At 45.7% G+C, this 17,173-nt stretch overlaps 1 protein-coding gene across 2 annotated transcripts; it reads right to left on the reverse strand.

Moving 5' to 3' along the window:
- Positions 1–11,344: 11,344 nt before the first annotated feature.
- Positions 11,345–16,930, reverse strand: nr4a1 (nuclear receptor subfamily 4, group A, member 1). Of its 2 annotated transcripts, none has more exons than XM_066672251.1 (7): positions 16,721–16,930; positions 14,180–14,949; positions 13,943–14,072; positions 13,685–13,848; positions 13,364–13,566; positions 13,076–13,254; positions 11,345–12,892 (listed from the first exon to the last, which is right to left on the reverse strand). In XM_066672251.1, exons 2-7 carry the CDS (start codon positions 14,945–14,947, stop codon positions 12,624–12,626), a joined length of 1,713 nt encoding a protein of 570 aa, XP_066528348.1. In that variant the 5' UTR covers positions 14,948–14,949; positions 16,721–16,930; the 3' UTR covers positions 11,345–12,623. The 2 variants fall into 2 exon arrangements, with proteins under 2 accessions (XP_066528348.1, XP_066528349.1); XM_066672252.1 differs by having other exon boundaries at positions 14,180–14,858; positions 16,721–16,929.
- Positions 16,931–17,173: the final 243 nt, after the last annotated feature.

A 17,173-nucleotide genomic window follows, 5' to 3' on the forward strand; every position in this document is an offset into this window, starting at 1 on the left:
TGTTAGTGGAGTGTAGTGTAGTGGAGGTTGTGTGTTAGTGGAGTGTAGTGTAGTGGAGCTTGTGTGTAAGTGGAGTGTAGTGGAGCTTGTGTGTTAGTGGAGTGTAGTGTAGTGGAGGTCGTGTGTTAGTGGAGTGTAGTGTAGTGGAGCTTGTGTGTTAGTGGAGTGTAGTGGAGGTTGTGTGTTAGTGGAGTGTAGTGTAGTGGAGCTTGTGTGTTAGTGGAGTGTAGTGGAGCTTGTGTGTTAGTGGAGTGGAGTGTAGTGGAGCTTCTGTGTTAGTGGAGCGTAGTGGAGCTTGTGTGTTAGTAGAGCGTAGTGGAGGTTGTGTGTTAGTGGAGTGTAGTGGAGGTTGTGTGTTAGTGGAGTGTAGTGGAGGTTGTGTGTCAGTGGAGTGTAGTGGAGGTTGTGTGTTAGTGGAGTGGAGTGTAGTGGAGCTTGTGTGTTAGTGGAGTGTAGTGGAGGTTGTGTGTTAGTGGAGTGTAGTGGAGGTTGTGTGTTAGTGGAGTGGAGTGTAGTGGAGCTTGTGTGTTAGTGTAGTGTAGTGGAGCTTGTGTGTTAGTGGAGTGTAGTGGAGCTTGTGTGTTGTGGAGTGGAGTGTAGTGGAGCTTGTGTGTTAGTAGAGCGTAGTGGAGGTTGTGTGTTAGTGGAGTGTAGTGGAGGTTGTGTGTTATTGGAGTGTAGTGGAGGTTGTGTGTTAGTGGAGTGTAGTGTAGTGGAGCTTGTGTGTTAGTGGAGTGTAGTGGAGCTTGTGTGTTAGTGCAGTGTAGTGGAGGTTGTGTGTTAGTGGAGTGTAGTGTAGTGGAGGTTCTGTGTTAGTGGAGTGTAGTGTAGTGGAGGTTGTGTGTTAGTGGAGTGGAGTGGAGGTTGTGTGTTAGTGGAGCGTAGTGGAGGTTGTGTGTTAATGGAGCGTAGTGGAGGTTGTGTGTTAGTAGAGCGTAGTGGAGGTTGTGTTTTAGTGGAGCGTAGGGGAGGTTGTGTGTTAGTGGAGCGTAGTGGAGGTTGTGTGTTAGTGGAGCGTAGTGGAGGGTGTGTGTTAGTGGAGTGTATTGGAGGTTGTGTGTTAGTGGAGTGTAGTGGAGGTTTGGTGTTAGTGGAGCGTAGTGGAGGTTGTGTGTTAGTGGAGCGTAGTGGAGGTTGTGTGTTAGTGGAGTGTAGTGGAGGTTGTGTGTTAGTGGAGTGTAGTGGAGCTTGTGTGTTAGTGGAGTGTAGTGGAGGTTGTGTGTTAGTGGAGTGTAGTGGAGCTTGTGTGTTAGTGGAGTGTAGTGGAGTTTGTGTGTTAGTGGAGTGTAGTGGAGTTTGTGTGTTAGTGGAGTGTAGTGGAGGTTGTGTGTTAGTGGAGTGTAGTGGAGGTTGTGTGTTAGTGGAGCGTAGTGGAGGTTGTGTGTTAGTGGAGCGTAGTGAAGGTTGTGTGTTAGTGAAGCGTAGTGGAGGTTGTGTGTTAGTGGAGTGTAGTGGAGCTTCTGTGTTAGTGGAGCGTAGTGGAGCTTGTGAGTTAGTAGAGCGTAGTGGAGGTTGTGTGTTCGTGGAGTGTAGTGGAGGTTGTGTGTTAGTGGAGTGTAGTGTAGTGGAGCTTGTGTGTTAGTGGAGTGTAGTGGAGGTTGTGTGTTAGTGGAGTGTAGTGTAGTGGAGGTTGTGTGTTAGTGGAGTGTAGTGTAGTGGAGCTTGTGTGTAAGTGGAGTGTAGTGGAGCTTGTGTGTTAGTGGAGTGTAGTGTAGTGGAGGTCGTGTGTTAGTGGAGTGTAGTGTAGTGGAGCTTGTGTGTTAGTGGAGTGTAGTGGAGGTTGTGTGTTAGTGGAGTGTAGTGTAGTGGAGCTTGTGTGTTAGTGGAGTGTAGTGGAGCTTGTGTGTTAGTGGAGTGGAGTGTAGTGGAGCTTCTGTGTTAGTGGAGCGTAGTGGAGCTTGTGTGTTAGTAGAGCGTAGTGGAGGTTGTGTGTTAGTGGAGTGTAGTGGAGGTTGTGTGTTAGTGGAGTGTAGTGGAGGTTGTGTGTCAGTGGAGTGTAGTGGAGCTTGTGTGTTAGTGGAGTGTAGTGTAGTGGAGGTTGTGTGTTAGTGGAGTGGAGTGTAGTGGAGCTTGTGTGTTAGTGGAGTGTAGTGGAGGTTGTGTGTTAGTGGAGTGTAGTGGAGGTTGTGTGTTAGTGGAGTGTAGTGTAGTGGAGCTTGTGTGTTAGTGGAGTGTAGTGGAGCTTGTGTGTTGTGGAGTGGAGTGTAGTGGAGCTTGTGTGTTAGTAGAGCGTAGTGGAGGTTGTGTGTTAGTGGAGTGTAGTGGAGGTTGTGTGTTATTGGAGTGTAGTGGAGGTTGTGTGTTAGTGGAGTGTAGTGTAGTGGAGCTTGTGTGTTAGTGGAGTGTAGTGGAGCTTGTGTGTTAGTGCAGTGTAGTGGAGGTTGTGTGTTAGTGGAGTGTAGTGTAGTGGAGCTTGTGTGTAAGTGGAGTGTAGTGGAGCTTGTGTGTTAGTGGAGTGTAGTGTAGTGGAGGTCTTGTGTTAGTGGAGTGTAGTGTAGTGGAGCTTGTGTGTTAGTGGAGTGTAGTGGAGGTTGTGTGTTAGTGGAGTGTAGTGTAGTGGAGCTTGTGTGTTAGTGGAGTGTAGTGGAGCTTGTGTGTTAGTGGAGTGGAGTGTAGTGGAGCTTCTGTGTTAGTGGAGCGTAGTGGAGCTTGTGTGTTAGTAGAGCGTAGTGGAGGTTGTGTGTTAGTGGAGTGTAGTGGAGGTTGTGTGTTAGTGGAGTGTAGTGGAGGTTGTGTGTCAGTGGAGTGTAGTGGAGCTTGTGTGTTAGTGGAGTGTAGTGTAGTGGAGGTTGTGTGTTAGTGGAGTGGAGTGTAGTGGAGCTTGTGTGTTAGTGGAGTGTAGTGGAGGTTGTGTGTTAGTGGAGTGTAGTGGAGGTTGTGTGTTAGTGGAGTGTAGTGTAGTGGAGCTTGTGTGTTAGTGGAGTGTAGTGGAGGTTGTGTGTTAGTGTAGTGTAGTGGAGCTTGTGTGTTAGTGGAGTGTAGTGGAGCTTGTGTGTTGTGGAGTGGAGTGTAGTGGAGCTTGTGTGTTAGTAGAGCGTAGTGGAGGTTGTGTGTTAGTGGAGTGTAGTGGAGGTTGTGTGTTATTGGAGTGTAGTGGAGGTTGTGTGTTAGTGGAGTGTAGTGTAGTGGAGCTTGTGTGTTAGTGGAGTGTAGTGGAGCTTGTGTGTTAGTGCAGTGTAGTGGAGGTTGTGTGTTAGTGGAGTGTAGTGTAGTGGAGGTTGTGTGTTAGTGGAGTGTAGTGTAGTGGAGGTTGTGTGTTAGTGGAGTGTAGTGGAGGTTGTGTGTTAGTGGAGTGTAGTGTAGTGGAGCTTGTGTGTTAGTGGAGTGTAGTGGAGCTTGTGTGTTAGTGGAGCGTAGTGGAGGTTGTATGTTATTGGAGCGTAGTGGAGCTTGTGTGTTAGTGGAGCGTAGTGGAGCTTGTGTGTTAGTGGAGCGTAGTGGAGCTTGTGTGTTAGTGGAGCGTAGTGGAGGTTGTGTGTTAGTGGAGCGTAGTGGAGCTTGTGTGTTAGTGGAGCGTAGTGGAGGTTGTTTGTTAGTGGAGCGTTAGTGAAGCTTGTGTGTTAGTGGAGTGTAGTGGAGCTTGCGTGTTAGTCGAGTGTAGTGGAGCTTGTGTGTTAGTAGAGCGTAGTGGAGCTTGTGTGTTAGTGGAGCGTAGTGGAGGTTGTGTGTTAGTGTAATGTAGTGGAGGTTGTGTGTTAGTGGAGCGTAGTGGAGCTTGTGTGTTAGTGGAGCGTAGTGGAGGTTGTTTGTTAGTGGAGCGTTAGTGAAGCTTGTGTGTTAGTGGAGTGTAGTGGAGCTTGTGTGTTAGTCGAGTGTAGTGGAGGTTGTGTGTTAGTGGAGCGTAGTGGAACTTGTGTGTTAGTGGAGCGTAGTGGAGGTTGTTTGTTAGTGGAGCGTAGTGGAGGTTGTGTGTTAGTGGAGTGTAGTGTAGTGGAGCTTGTGTGTTAGTGGAGTGTAGTGGAGCTTGTGTGTTAGTGGAGTGGAGTGTAGTGGAGCTTCTGTGTTAGTGGAGCGTAGTGGAGCTTGTGTGTTAGTGGAGCGTAGTGGAGGTTGTGTGTTAGTGGAGTGTAGTGGAGGTTGTGTGTCAGTGGAGTGGAGTGTAGTGGAGGTTGTGTGTCAGTGGAGTGTAGTGTAGTGGAGGTTGTGTGTCAGTGGAGTGTAGTGGAGCTTGTGTGTTAGTGGAGTGTAGTGTAGGTTGTGTGTTAGTGGAGTGTAGTGGAGGTTGTGTGTTAGTGGAGTGTAGTGTAGTGGAGCTTGTGTGTTAGTGGAGTGTAGTGGAGCTTGTGTGTTAGTGGAGCGTAGTGGAGGTTGTATGTTATTGGAGCGTAGTGGAGCTTGTGTGTTAGTGGAGCGTAGTGGAGCTTGTGTGTTAGTGGAGCGTAGTGGAGCTTGTGTGTTAGTGGAGCGTAGTGGAGGTTGTGTGTTAGTGGAGCGTAGTGGAGCTTGTGTGTTAGTGGAGCGTAGTGGAGGTTGTTTGTTAGTGGAGCGTTAGTGAAGCTTGTGTGTTAGTGGAGTGGAGTGTAGTGGAGCTTCTGTGTTAGTGGAGCGTAGTGGAGCTTGTGTGTTAGTGGAGCGTAGTGGAGGTTGTGTGTCAGTGGAGTGGAGTGTAGTGGAGGTTGTGTGTCAGTGGAGTGTAGTGTAGTGGAGGTTGTGTGTTAGTGGAGTGTAGTGGAGCTTGTGTGTTAGTGGAGTGTAGTGTAGTGGAGGTTGTGTGTTACTGGAGTGTAGTGTAGTGGAGCTTGTGTGTTAGTGGAGCGTAGTGGAGCTTGTGTGTTAGTGGAGCGTAGTGGAGGTTGTGTGTTAGTGGAGCGTAGTGGAGCTTGTGTGTTAGTGGAGTGTAGTGGAGGTTGTGTGTTAGTGGAGTGTAGTGTAGTGGAGCTTGTGTGTTAGTGGAGTGTAGTGTAGCTTGTGTGTTGTGGAGTGGAGTGTAGTGGAGCTTGTGTGTTAGTAGAGCGTAGTGGAGGTTGTGTGTTAGTGGAGTGTAGTGGAGGTTGTGTGTTAGTGGAGTGTAGTGGAGGTTGTGTGTTAGTGGAGTGTAGTGTAGTGGAGCTTGTGTGTTAGTGGAGTGTAGTGGAGCTTGTGTGTTAGTGCAGTGTAGTGGAGGTTGTGTGTTAGTGGAGTGTAGTGTAGTGGAGCTTGTGTGTTAGTGGATTGTAGTGGAGGTTGTGTGTTAGTGGAGTGGAGTGTAGTGGAGTTTGTGTGTTAGTGGAGTGGAGTGTAGTGGAGCTTGTGTGTTAGTGGAGTGTAGTGGAGGTTGTGTGTTAGTGGAGTGTAGTGTAGTGGAGCTTGTGTGTTAGTGGAGTGTAGTGGAGCTTGTGTGTTAGTGTAGTGTAGTGGAGCTTGTGTGTTAGTGGAGTGTAGTGGAGGTTGTGTGTTAGTGGAGCGTAGTGGAGCTTGTGTGTTAGTGGAGCGTAGTGGAGGTTGTTTGTTAGTGGAGCGTTAGTGAAGCTTGTGTGTTAGTGGAGTGTAGTGGAGCTTGTGTGTTAATGAAGTGTAGTGTAGTGGAGCTTGTGTGTTAGTGGAGTGTAGTGGAGGTTGTGTGTTAGTGGAGTGTAGTGGAGGTTGTTTGTTAGTGGAGTGTAGTGAAGGTTGTGTGTTAGTGGAGTGTAGTGGAGCTTGTGTGTTAATGAAGTGTAGTGTAGTGGAGGTTGTGTGTTAGTGGAGTGTAGTGGAGGTTGTGTGTTAGTGGAGTGTAGTGTAGTGGAGCTTGTGTGTTAGTGGAGTGTAGTGGAGCTTGTGTGTTAGTGCAGTGTAGTGTAGTGGAGCTTGTGTGTTAGTGGAGCGTAATAAAGTACATAGTTTTCATGTTCAAGCTGAACAAGTTTTCCTGTTTTTTTTAGCCACTCAATAAGGTTCTGAAGAAGCAACTCCACAACAATACAGAAAATTCCTTTCACTTTTGCAACAGCCAAAAGCCTTGGAGGTGTGGTTCTCCGGCTCCACTGTCAGGCCCTGTCCACATGAATCTGGACATTATTAAATGCATAATATAATGCATTAACATCTGCAGCTTTGTAATCTTCTATTCTACGTTACAGGGTGTCTTTTAGTTTGAAAGGTAGAAGCGACATGTTCCAAATCTCCAAATGAGCAGAAAAAGTCTGTAAATGTGTCAGAATGTAACTGGTGCACAGGGTAATGTGGAATTTATATCACAAATTATGTTTAATCTACTGTGCCTTATAAAGGTTTAATAAAAAGATTTCAATCGTGTGGATTTTTTTAAATTACTTAAGCCCTGATATTGAGAACGACGATATTTTTGAGCAAGCAGAAGGAAAAACAGTTTTCAAAAGTATCCGGATACATGTGGACAGGGCCTCAGTGTCTGGGTGAACTAGCGGTGTAGCCAGGAACCAACTGCAGGCCCAGAGCCAAGACTTGTGGCCCTGCAACCTGAACCCTGCTGTCACTCTCTTTTATTATCCCAGAATTCTCATCCTTCCATGTCCCCAAGACTGATTGTGTGAGGTGGCCTGCAGGGTTGGGGGTTGGGGGGGCATCAGAGGCTTTGACTGTAATTTTAGCCCTTTTCAGAAGGCAAATCCTCCATATTTCTTGCATGTTCTCTGCATGGTTTTGAACAAATGCCCGCTGAGCACAGAGCAGGCCAGTCATGGACACCACAGGTATTTTTGTACATTGCGTTCACATAATAGCTGTAATCGGAGTGATAGTGACTTTATCCAGTTACTCCTTCTGGATGAGCTCTGGTATTTTTTTTTTTTTCATTAGAGAGCTGACATGTCCTTCAGATGCTCTTATTAGGTTGCCATACCAGACAGAATATTTCATAACAGATCACCACGTTCGGCCATCTGAGTTCATAATGTCCTGTAAGACAATGACAAATGTGGCAGTTTTCTAAAAATGGCGTCAACGCAGACATTCAGCACAGGATTCTCGTTCGTTTGCACTGAATCTGTTTTCACTCTTTGGCAGTGAATAGTCAGCAAGTTCAATCTTTGTTGTTAGTGCTTTGCAAAGCTATGCAAAGTGCTGTAGTATGTACTTATACATCTTTAAAAATAAAGCGTAGACACTGATTTAAAAGCTCTAAACTGCAAATGCAAATCAATAGTATTTACAGTTTTTGACCCTTTATTTGTACATGCAGCACAACCATGAAATCTATTACTCAACTCTGATTTATTTATTTATTGATGTGTCACTAAGACCTGGGCCTTGAATGGCAGCTGTCTTGAAATAATTTCTAGTGTTGAATCTTCTTAATAAAGGTGGATAAACATAGACCATTTCCTGTCAGGGTGCCACTCTGTTGCTTTATGAAAGGAGCAGATCATGTTGCCGAACCACAATGATGAGCTATAAATACCCAACATAGGATTTCCTCTGTCACTACCCATCTGTCCCTTCAAGCCTTGTACAAATACAGAGGGTGGAAACTCTCACTGATTCATATTCACAAAAGACAACAGCTCAAAGCCAAAGTGCTGAAAAGTCTCACGTTTACACACATCAGACTGGCACTGGAAGCTATTGCCATCGTGAATAATGTTGTATTCGTTTATGGAGTTTGTCCATCCAACTTGGGCGGCACGGTGGGTTAGTGGTTAGCACGTTCGCCTCTCAGTGCTGGGATCTTGGGCTCAAGTCCCATCTGGGTGGAGTTTACATGTTCTCCCTGTGTCTGTGTGGGTTTCCTACGGGTGACTGTCTGTGAGGAGTGTGGTGTGTTCTTCCTGTGTCTGTGTGGGTTTCCTCTGGGTGACTGTCTGTGAGGAGTGTGGTGTGTTCTCTCTGTGTCTGCATGGGTTTCCTCCGGGTGACTGTCTGTGAGGAGTGTGGTGTGTTCTCCCTGTGTCTGTGTGGGTTTCCTCTGGGTGACTGTCTGTGAGGAGTGTGGTGTGTTCTCTCTGTGTCTGCGTGGGTTTCCTCCGGGTGACTGTCTGTGAGGAGTGTGGTGTGTTCTCTCTGTGTCTGCGTGGGTTTCCTCCGGGTGACTGTCTGTGAGGAGTGTGGTGTGTTCTCCCTGTGTCCGCGTGGGTTTCCTCCGGGTGACTGTCTGTGAGGAGTGTGGTGTGTTCTCCCTGTGTCTGCGTGGGTTTCCTCTGGGTGACTGTCTGTGAGGAGTTGATGTGTTCTCCCTGTGTCCGCGTGGGTTTCCTCCGGGTGACTGTCGGTGAGGAGTGTGGTGTGTTCTCCCTGTGTCCGCGTGGGTTTCCTCCGGGTGACTGTCTGTGAGGAGTGTGGTGTGTTCTCCCTTTGTCCGCGTGGGTTTCCTCCGGGTGACTGTCTGTGAGGAGTGTGGTGTGTTCTCCCTTTGTCCGCGTGGGTTTCCTCCGGGTGACTGTCTGTGAGGAGTGTGGTGTGTTCTCCCTGTGTCTGTGTGGGTTTCCTCCGGGTGACTGTCTGTGAGGAGTGTGGTGTGTTCTCCCTGTGTCTGTGTGGGTTTCCTCCGGGTGACTGTCTGTGAGGAATGTGGCGTGTTCTCTCTGTGTCTGCGTGGGTTTCCTCCGGGTGACTGTGATATATATTATATATTATAATTAAATAATATAATATATATTAAAAAATATATATACATGATGCAAAACAGGTGGCAATAACAGGTATGAAATATATGCAATGTTTTGTGACCTCCTGCATGACATTGAGGGGTGCTCCCTGAACCCCATGGCCGTTGCTGAATGCATACAGTGAAGGCTGCAGTTCCTTTATAGATGACATTCACCACATGCACAGTGTGGTGTCATTGGTGCAAATTACAGTGCCCCAAAATTAGGCCACATGTTCCTGAGGGGATATGTGACACCCAAGCAGGATGGTGTGACTGGGTCAGTCTCTGGCAGGAGCTGCTGGTTTCAAACTTGTGTGAGTTTGTTTAAGTGAAAAGGCCAGCAAGTTGCTAAATTACATGGACTGAAACCTGAACGTGTCACCGCAGGCACCGCAGGTCCGTGGATCGTCGGTTCACCCTCATTTAGAGCTGTGTGACATGCCTGTAGCACCCCAATGCCTCAAAGTCAAATCATGTCCTACAAGCTTGTGATGAAATCAGCTGGTGAAACCTGATAAGAGGAGTGTTCCTCACATACAAACACACCATGGGGGGGAAGGGATAGGCTGCTACAAGCCTCAGATCGTCCTCTAAACAACTGAAGTGTTGCACAAACAGGCTTTTTACATTTAATCAGCTTCCACATTGTTGTTATGTCAGAGAAAAGTCATTATATGACTCACGGGAAACACGGGAAAACAAGACAGCTCTCACTCTCAGAATCTTTACACTGTGCTAGATCACACCAACAGTAATTAGTGAAATCAGCTAATTTAAGGTGCACCCTGGGGTTTCATGCAGAGCTAATTATCAAACACCAGTCCCTGCCCTATGTCGCTGAATGCAGACAAATCCTCAGAGAAATACTCAACATCTAGTGTAAAGCCTCCCAGAGGAATAGGAATTATTACTGCAGCAAAAAGTACATTATATCAATATCTATGTGAAGCATGTTCAGTGACAGACTGCCACAGCTGAGTTGTGATGAAGAGTACTGTTTGAGATCTTTTCTTCCCAGTGCAAGATTCTACAACGAGGCTCTCCTTACTGCAGGGACACTGCTGATCTCCCCTTATCTGTTATTTTATTTGTTTTTATTGACAGTTTTACTACCTCAAAACTCTACTAGTCAAATCATATCACTGCTGTCCAATAAAATAATTAATTCATTCATTATCTGTAACCCTTATCCAATTCAGGGTCGCGGTGGGTCCAGAGCCTACCTGGAATCATTGGGCGCAAGGCGGGAATACACCCTGGAGGGGGCGCCAGTCCTTCACAGGGCAACACACACACACTCACACCTACGGACACATTTGAGTCGCCAATCCACCTACCAACGTGTGTTTTTGGACTGTGGGAGGAAACCAGAGCACCCGGAGGAAACCCACGCAGACACAGGGAGAACACACCACACTCCTCACAGACAGTCACCCAGAGGAAACCCACGCAGACAAAGGGAGAACACACCACACTTCTCACAGACAGTCACCTGGAGGAAACCCACACAGACACAGGGAGAACACACCACACTCCTCACAGACAGTCACCTGGAGGAAACCCACACAGACACAGGGAGAACACACCACACTTCTCACAGACAGTCACCCAGAGGAAACCCACGCAGACACAGGGAGAACACACCACACTCTTCACAGACAGTCACCCGGAGGAAACCCACGCAGACACATGGAGAACACACCACACTCCTCACCGACAGTCACCCGGAGGAAACCCACGCAGACACAGGGAGAACACACCACACTCTTCACAGACAGTCACCCGGAGGAAACCCACGCAGACACATGGAGAACACACCACACTCCTCACCGACAGTCACCCGGAGGAAACCCACGCAGACACAGGGAGAACACACCACACTCCTCACAGACAGTCACCCAGAGGAAACCCACGCAGACACAGAGAGAACACACCACACTCCTCACAGACAGTCACCCGGAGGAAACCCACACAAACACAGGGAGAACACACCACACTCCTCACAGACAGTCACCCGGAGCGGGAATTGAACCCACAACCTCCAGGCCCCTGGAGCTGCGTGACTGTGACACTACCTGCTGCGCCACCGTGCCGCCCTTGATATAAATAAAGTATACTGAAATATTTCAAATGTATTTACAAATCATATAATTGTTATTTTATATTGCTATATATATGTGTATTGATATTAGATTATTGTCCAGCCCTGTTTTTATGTATATAGACTCTTCTTAGGGTTAATATTATTTTTGTAACCCTCACCCTATTTATACTTAACAATGTATTAAAGTCTACTACTTGTGCAGTTGTATAGGACTGTGACTCTGCAGTTTCCTTCAGGATCTTATCAATGTCAGTAACTTAAATGTTGTCCATGAACCAGGTGCGATGTAGAGTAAACGTAACATGAATAAACGTGGACATAAAGACAATAAAACCCCAAAGCTGAAAGGTCTCGCATTATCTTAAACACAATGATGAAGTCCACAGGAAAGTACCAGTATCCTCGCAACCTATCCTCTGTTTGATTATGGGCGTCTTCTGGACTGAATGTATGGCCTCACTACGTGAAAAAACGATCCCTTCGCTGGGATAAAAGTGTCATGCTCTGAAAAGGCAGACTGCTCTTTGGACACATTGTCTTTCTAACAAAAGAAAGCAGAAGTAACTGGATAAAGTCAATATCCCTCACTGTATGTGGGGAAGCACATGCGAAAATATATGGCACCAGTCACAATTGTTTGGGTTTTACTTTTATTTGAGCAAAAGTTTTTTGCGGTTTTCTACTGGCTCACTTGTGGTGTTTTTTTCCAAACCCAGAGAACACATGACCATTTGAGTGTTTGGTTTTTATTTTATTTTGTGGGTGGGGTAAAAAGTTTGAAATGCATAGAACTGATTTTATATTCACTTTATGTATAATGATGAACAACATTAGACTTTAGAGATAAAACATAGCTAAGAATATAAAAATTATCAAAAAACACCATAATGCCCAAGCTTTTTCTCTTCAAAAGACAAAATATATAGAAACTCTAGCCTTCTCTGTACATACAGTACATACAAATATGTATAATCTAACGTCAGGCTGGCAATCAGAAACAAATACGTTTGTCTGTGACAATGTTCAGGCTTCTTATACGAGGCTGCACTGAGTGCTTGTAAAGTAGCTGCACTGGGTCATTCACCTGATGCCATCAGATGTTATGTGATAGAAATGTAACATCACGGTTTAAACCTATTCCAATCCTGCATTTTAAATGTAAAAATACACTGACCTTAAAAATATATAGAAGGAGCATTCAGGGAAGAATACCAAGTGCCTTATTCTGCCATAAGGACAACAAATCCCTGAAAACGGATGCTTTATTAAGCAAATGGGAGGATGAGGAGTCCTTGATCTTCTCTCTCTCTCCACATGGCACTTCTGGGATTTGAATTCTCTGTCCCATAAGAACGTACAACACTCGAATTCAACTCGTGTCTGCACCTCAGTGCAATATTTTGACAAAGCATTGTTTTGACTGAAGTATAGTTAAGGCTTTTGTTTTGTAATTTTGTATATGTCCAAGTAAACAACGTTTGTTTGGTCCATGGCCTCTCTAGCTACTCATAAAGCCACAGGTGTGTTTTTAAGCACCGTTGATTTAGAAATATATGCTCATATAAATGGAATACACTAAGCTGTAATACTGTTTAAGCATGAAATTATGGGTCTGATTCCTCCTCTGTACAAGCTGCTCATCATATCTATCATACACAGGGACCGTGTCATCCTAACAAAATGTCAATGATTGGCGCAGTAAATAAAGTAAAACAAAGCACATTTCCTGAATTATTAGGGGAACATTTGCAGTGCTGCTTCTGCTGCAAGTCTGTCCGTAATTTCACTCTTTAAATGTGTCGGATATTCTTCTTGTGAGAAAATGGCTGGGATACACCCTCATCGTTCATTAAATTAACTCCAGGACAGGTGAGAATAGCAGGCCCTTCCATCCTTCAACATGTGCTCCCAATGTATAGCTTTACGTTTTGTTCATATTTAGACTACGTCCTTCATCAAACTGTCAGCTCAGCTGTCTTTGTAACACTCCAGCCATTTTCAGAAAGGCAAAGTATCCATGAAGATCTTGTCTACAATGGGAGGAGGTGGGACAAGGTCTTCTAGTTTAAGGTAGAAGATCCTCTGAAGGCCTTGTGTGCACAGTGTTCTGAGCTCGGGCAGTTTTCCCAGTAGACGTGACAGATAGTTGGGCCGGGCTGCTTCTGGGGCACTTCTGGGGCACTCTGGGGCAACATGTTCTTTCAGACATGGGATTAGACAGTTCTGGAAGTCCTCCACACGTTTGGGTTCTTTGAGTCCGTGGCGGTCTGAAGACAAGGAAGTGATACGTTAATATCTCATTTTAGCGATATTTCTCAAATGGACCAGCATTAAATTCTCACATGTTCTTAACACCTACTGACACCAATATGATTCCCATAGTATCGTGTAAGTTAGAGAAAGGTCAAACTGGAAGATACTAGACCTGAAGTAGGAAGTGTGACACCCACCTGTTATGATGACCAGCGTTTGGAGACAGGAGAATGAAGCCACGTCAAGGTTCATACGATGTAAACTCTGGGAGAACTCCATGATGGAATCGATCCAGTCACCAAACCCCCGCACACACTGCATGCGATGAAGAACGACCCCATTGCAGAAGATCAGCTCATCCTTCTCAGGGTTTGATCTGAAACGAGAGCAAAGAAGGAAATCTATTACAACCAGGGAAACGTTAAACTCCACGTCTGATTGTTTCCTTCCATAATAAATAACGATGATCAAAAATTAGACTGCACCTATAAGCCAACCGTAATATGAAGAGCTCTACGAAGGCTGATTCAAAGAGCAAGTCTTGGTCCTCCTTACAGAAGGCAGTGAATGCTGGGATACTCTCCGCCCACTTTCTGATCACACTCATAGACCCTGTCAGCAGGTCATAAAACTGCTGGATGTCATTAGCGTCCTCCTTTTCAGACAGGCTCACCATGGTTTCCTGATACTGAACAGAATGCACCAAAACGTAATCAGCAACAGGTTGAAACTAAGTTCATTCTGTGATCGATGTGATCTATAAAACAGGCTGTTCTAATATAGACTCTGTGTGTACATGGGCTCACCTTTGAATAGTCTAGTTTTCCGATAGGTGGGTTTGAATCCACATGAGCTGACACAAGAGAGGCAATGATGTTCATAGGAGATGAGACGGATGCTGTTTCTTGGACTGGTTTCGGTTTAGAGGGCAGACGACCTCTTCTACCCTTCAGGCTGTCTGTTCTCACAACTGGAACACACAGATAAGTTCTGTTTAATCATGCAATTCAATCATTAAATGATCTTGTTGCAATTCTGTTATTGAAATTGATATATATACATACCTTCTTTCACCATGCCTACGGCCAGGCACTTCTGAAAGCGGCAGAACTGACACCTGTTTCGCCGCCGTTTGTCCACTGGACAGTCTTTATTGGTTAGACACACGTACTTGGCATTTTTCTGTACTGTGCGCTACAAAAACACAAAAAGGGGATAGTATTAAAACAGTGTTGCTTGAATTTGTGGATACAGAATGAGCCCAGATGTGCCCAAGGTTTGATTAAAGGCTCTGTACTCACCTTAAAAAATCCCTTGCAACCCTCACAGGTGCGGACTCCGTAGTGCTGGCAGGATGCGTTGTCCCCGCACACCGCACAACACCCTTCATTCCCTGTTGGGCTTTTGGTTTTGGGAGACACCTGACTGTCCAACAGTGTGGAGCTATCCTTGCTGCTGTGATCCAGGCTGAGGGGGCTGAAGCTCTGTTGTGGGCTCGGAGAGAAGGGGTCTTGATCAGGCATCTGGTGCTGCAGCTGCCCCAGAGGAGACATGTCGTTCCCTGTGACGGGGCCAAAAGTAAAGAACGAAGGTGCCTGGTGGAGGGGAGTCTTGTCTGAGCCCCAGCAGCCTGGATCAGGAGAGCAAGGTCCGAAAGCTCCATCCCAGGCGGCGGCAGCAGCAGGCTGGTAACCAGGAGTTGATGGGGAAGGGGCTGAGGTCGGACTACCGAAACAGTTTGAGCCACTCGAGGTGTGCAACGTGTCATCCATATAACTCAGGGTAAAAGTTCCAGGGTAGCAGCTGTAGACTGGTATGTCGTCCAGCTTGTAGGCGTCTTGTACCGAAGCGGCGGCAGCAGCGGCGATCTGACAGGAGTAGGAATCGAACTCGCATCCATAGCCTCCGACCAGTGAGGTGATGCTCGGCAGGGAAGGAGTGGAAAGCTGCTCTCTCTGATCACTCATGTCCATGGCCAACCTGGAGGTGAAGTCAGGGTTCAGAAAGTCTGAGTTGAAGAAGGTGCTCTCATAGGACTGGGCTCCATGTTGACTTTGAACACAGGTCATTTCTGTGGAGCAGAACCACAAAAGCTATTTTATAGCATTTAAAGGTTTTGTTAGACCTGCTCCATCCTAACGCTCGCTTTAAAGCGTCTGACGTTTTGGGTCAAGAAAATAGCTCGGGAAACTATTCAAATGTTTTAACGTTAAATACACTGAGGAGTTTCTAAACAGATAGAATCGTCAATGAGAGAGATGAGCCCCATCTTCCAGTTAAGAGTCGGAGAGCCATTTCTGAGAAAGCCTGGAAAGCAGACCTCTAGGGCGAGGACTATTTATACCACATTTGTTGGTCTACATAACTTCACATGTACGAGAGACTAGAGCTGACTCTCAGATGTGCCCCAGCGGAAAGGACATTAGTAAGATCAATGTTCCTTCACACCCACAACCAGGCTGAACGTCTCTAAAGTGAGTTTATTTAAATCTCGGTTTTATTCTCTTTGCATTCCAGCGTAATATACTCATTTAAAAAAGTCAGCAGCAAATATTTTGAAATACCACATGTTAAAGAAAGTTCTGAAGATTTTTTTTTTCTTTCACACCCCTCTGCACCCCGAGGATGGTGAAGGACATACACTAATTTCCTGTAATCACTTCTGTCAGCTTTTATTTCCACCGTGATAACTGTCAGTTAAACATCTCGCTCACGGAAAGTAGCAAAACAGCGCCCTCTATCGAGGAGCATCTGGCTGTTGCAAGTGTGACAAGACGTTCACTCTCAAGCTTAAGGTCTTTGGCTAACAGAACAAGGTACAAAAGCCTACTCCTGCAAAAGACATTAGGAACTAAACAGGAATTATTAAAAATGTCATTTCCTGAAGAATACACCTGAACAAATGTAAAACATTCATTCAACGTTGAATCCATTGCTTAAAAACCTCGCACACCAAGTATTTAAAGAATGGGCTGGTCTTGAATGAGACACGTTAAAGCAGAGCCAGTCAGACCGGGCATCGTTTCCAAACGTAAGTCTCAAACGGCATCGTAGCAGTGACAAAAGCAGCCGGTGTCACTCTACAATGCGAGCTCGAGCGAGAGACCGCGCGCTTGCCCTGCCCACCTGTTGCAGCGCCGCGCGCTTGGAGCTCGAGACGAACTTCAAGCTCGTTTTTAAAGCTCTCAGCTCCAAAAAAATATGTAGCTCTCTTCTCCTACGCGTTAATAACAGGCGAATTATTAAAACCCAGTCGTTTAAAGCGATAATAATTCTGCTCCAGGAGTTCTAGCCAAGACTGGTGCTTATTTGAAGAGGTACGATACAAAATATTGTACACATGTAAGGCAAGGCAAGGCAAGGCAAGTTTATTTATAGAGCACCTTTCATACAGAAGCAATTCAAAGTGCTTTACAGAAAAAGAAATTACATTAAAGTTACAATGTAGTTTGACGTAATGAGTTATTGAATTGTGTTGACGAATGAGGACGGGCAAAGCATTTTTATTTCTATAATTTGAGTGTGTTTAAGTTATTCATCCAATCACTGCACTGATTGTTTGGGTTAGACAACGTGTATAATGAAATAACAAATAGGTTCTGTATAAAGCCCTTTATTTCAGACCAAGAGAACCAGTCTCAGAAGCTGCATGGATGAGCATTTTTTCAATTTTACAAAGCAATTTATTAATTCTTTATTAATTCTGACTCCTCCTGTTTCTACACGAGTCAACGCTTCGTGACTGACACTGCAATTATACCGTGTTTAATGATGTACCAGAGCATCACAGCCTGTAAAATAGTCCAAACATAATAAGGCGGTATAACAACCCAGTCTCTTACCTGACTGTTATAATGTCCGTGGGTCACCATCTATCAGAGTGTGGCGTCCTCGCTCGCGCCCGATGCGTCTCCCTCACGTTTCAGCGCGCTCCTTTTCTTTTCTCTCTCTGTGTCTCACTTTTCCTTTTTTTTACTATATACCCTTGCTGTAGTTTTGCCGTGACGTCTGAGGGGAGGGAACTCTCAGAGAATCTTTCCTCTTCGCCAACCAATCGCGGGAGTCTGCGTCACGCGGGGGTGACGCACGCTCGGGATTCCATTGACGCAACAAAATGTAAAAAAGAAAAAAAGAGAAGGAGAGAGAAAGAGAGAGAGAGAGTGAGAGAGAGAGAGAGAGAAAAAAAAACAAAGACAACCCGAGCGCCAGAGACTCTAAATTTAGAGTTTTGGTTTAAAAATAGTTTAAATCTAAAGGGGAAGACGGGGTTTAAGGATGTGATGATGAATATGAAG

The sequence above is a fragment of the Hoplias malabaricus genome, chromosome 5, assembly GCF_029633855.1.
Source record: "Hoplias malabaricus isolate fHopMal1 chromosome 5, fHopMal1.hap1, whole genome shotgun sequence".
NCBI lineage: Eukaryota > Metazoa > Chordata > Actinopteri > Characiformes > Erythrinidae > Hoplias > Hoplias malabaricus.

Coding starts and splice junctions, on each gene's coding strand:
- nr4a1 (XM_066672251.1), bottom strand. CDS start 14,947: ATGACCTGTGTTCAAAGTCAACATGGAGCCCAGTCCTATGAGAGCACC. Junction 13,849..13,942: donor CGTAGGCATGGTGAAAGAAG/GTATGTATATAT, acceptor TGTGTGTTCCAG/TTGTGAGAACAGACAGCCTG. Junction 13,567..13,684: donor GAAAACTAGACTATTCAAAG/GTGAGCCCATGT, acceptor CATTCTGTTCAG/TATCAGGAAACCATGGTGAG.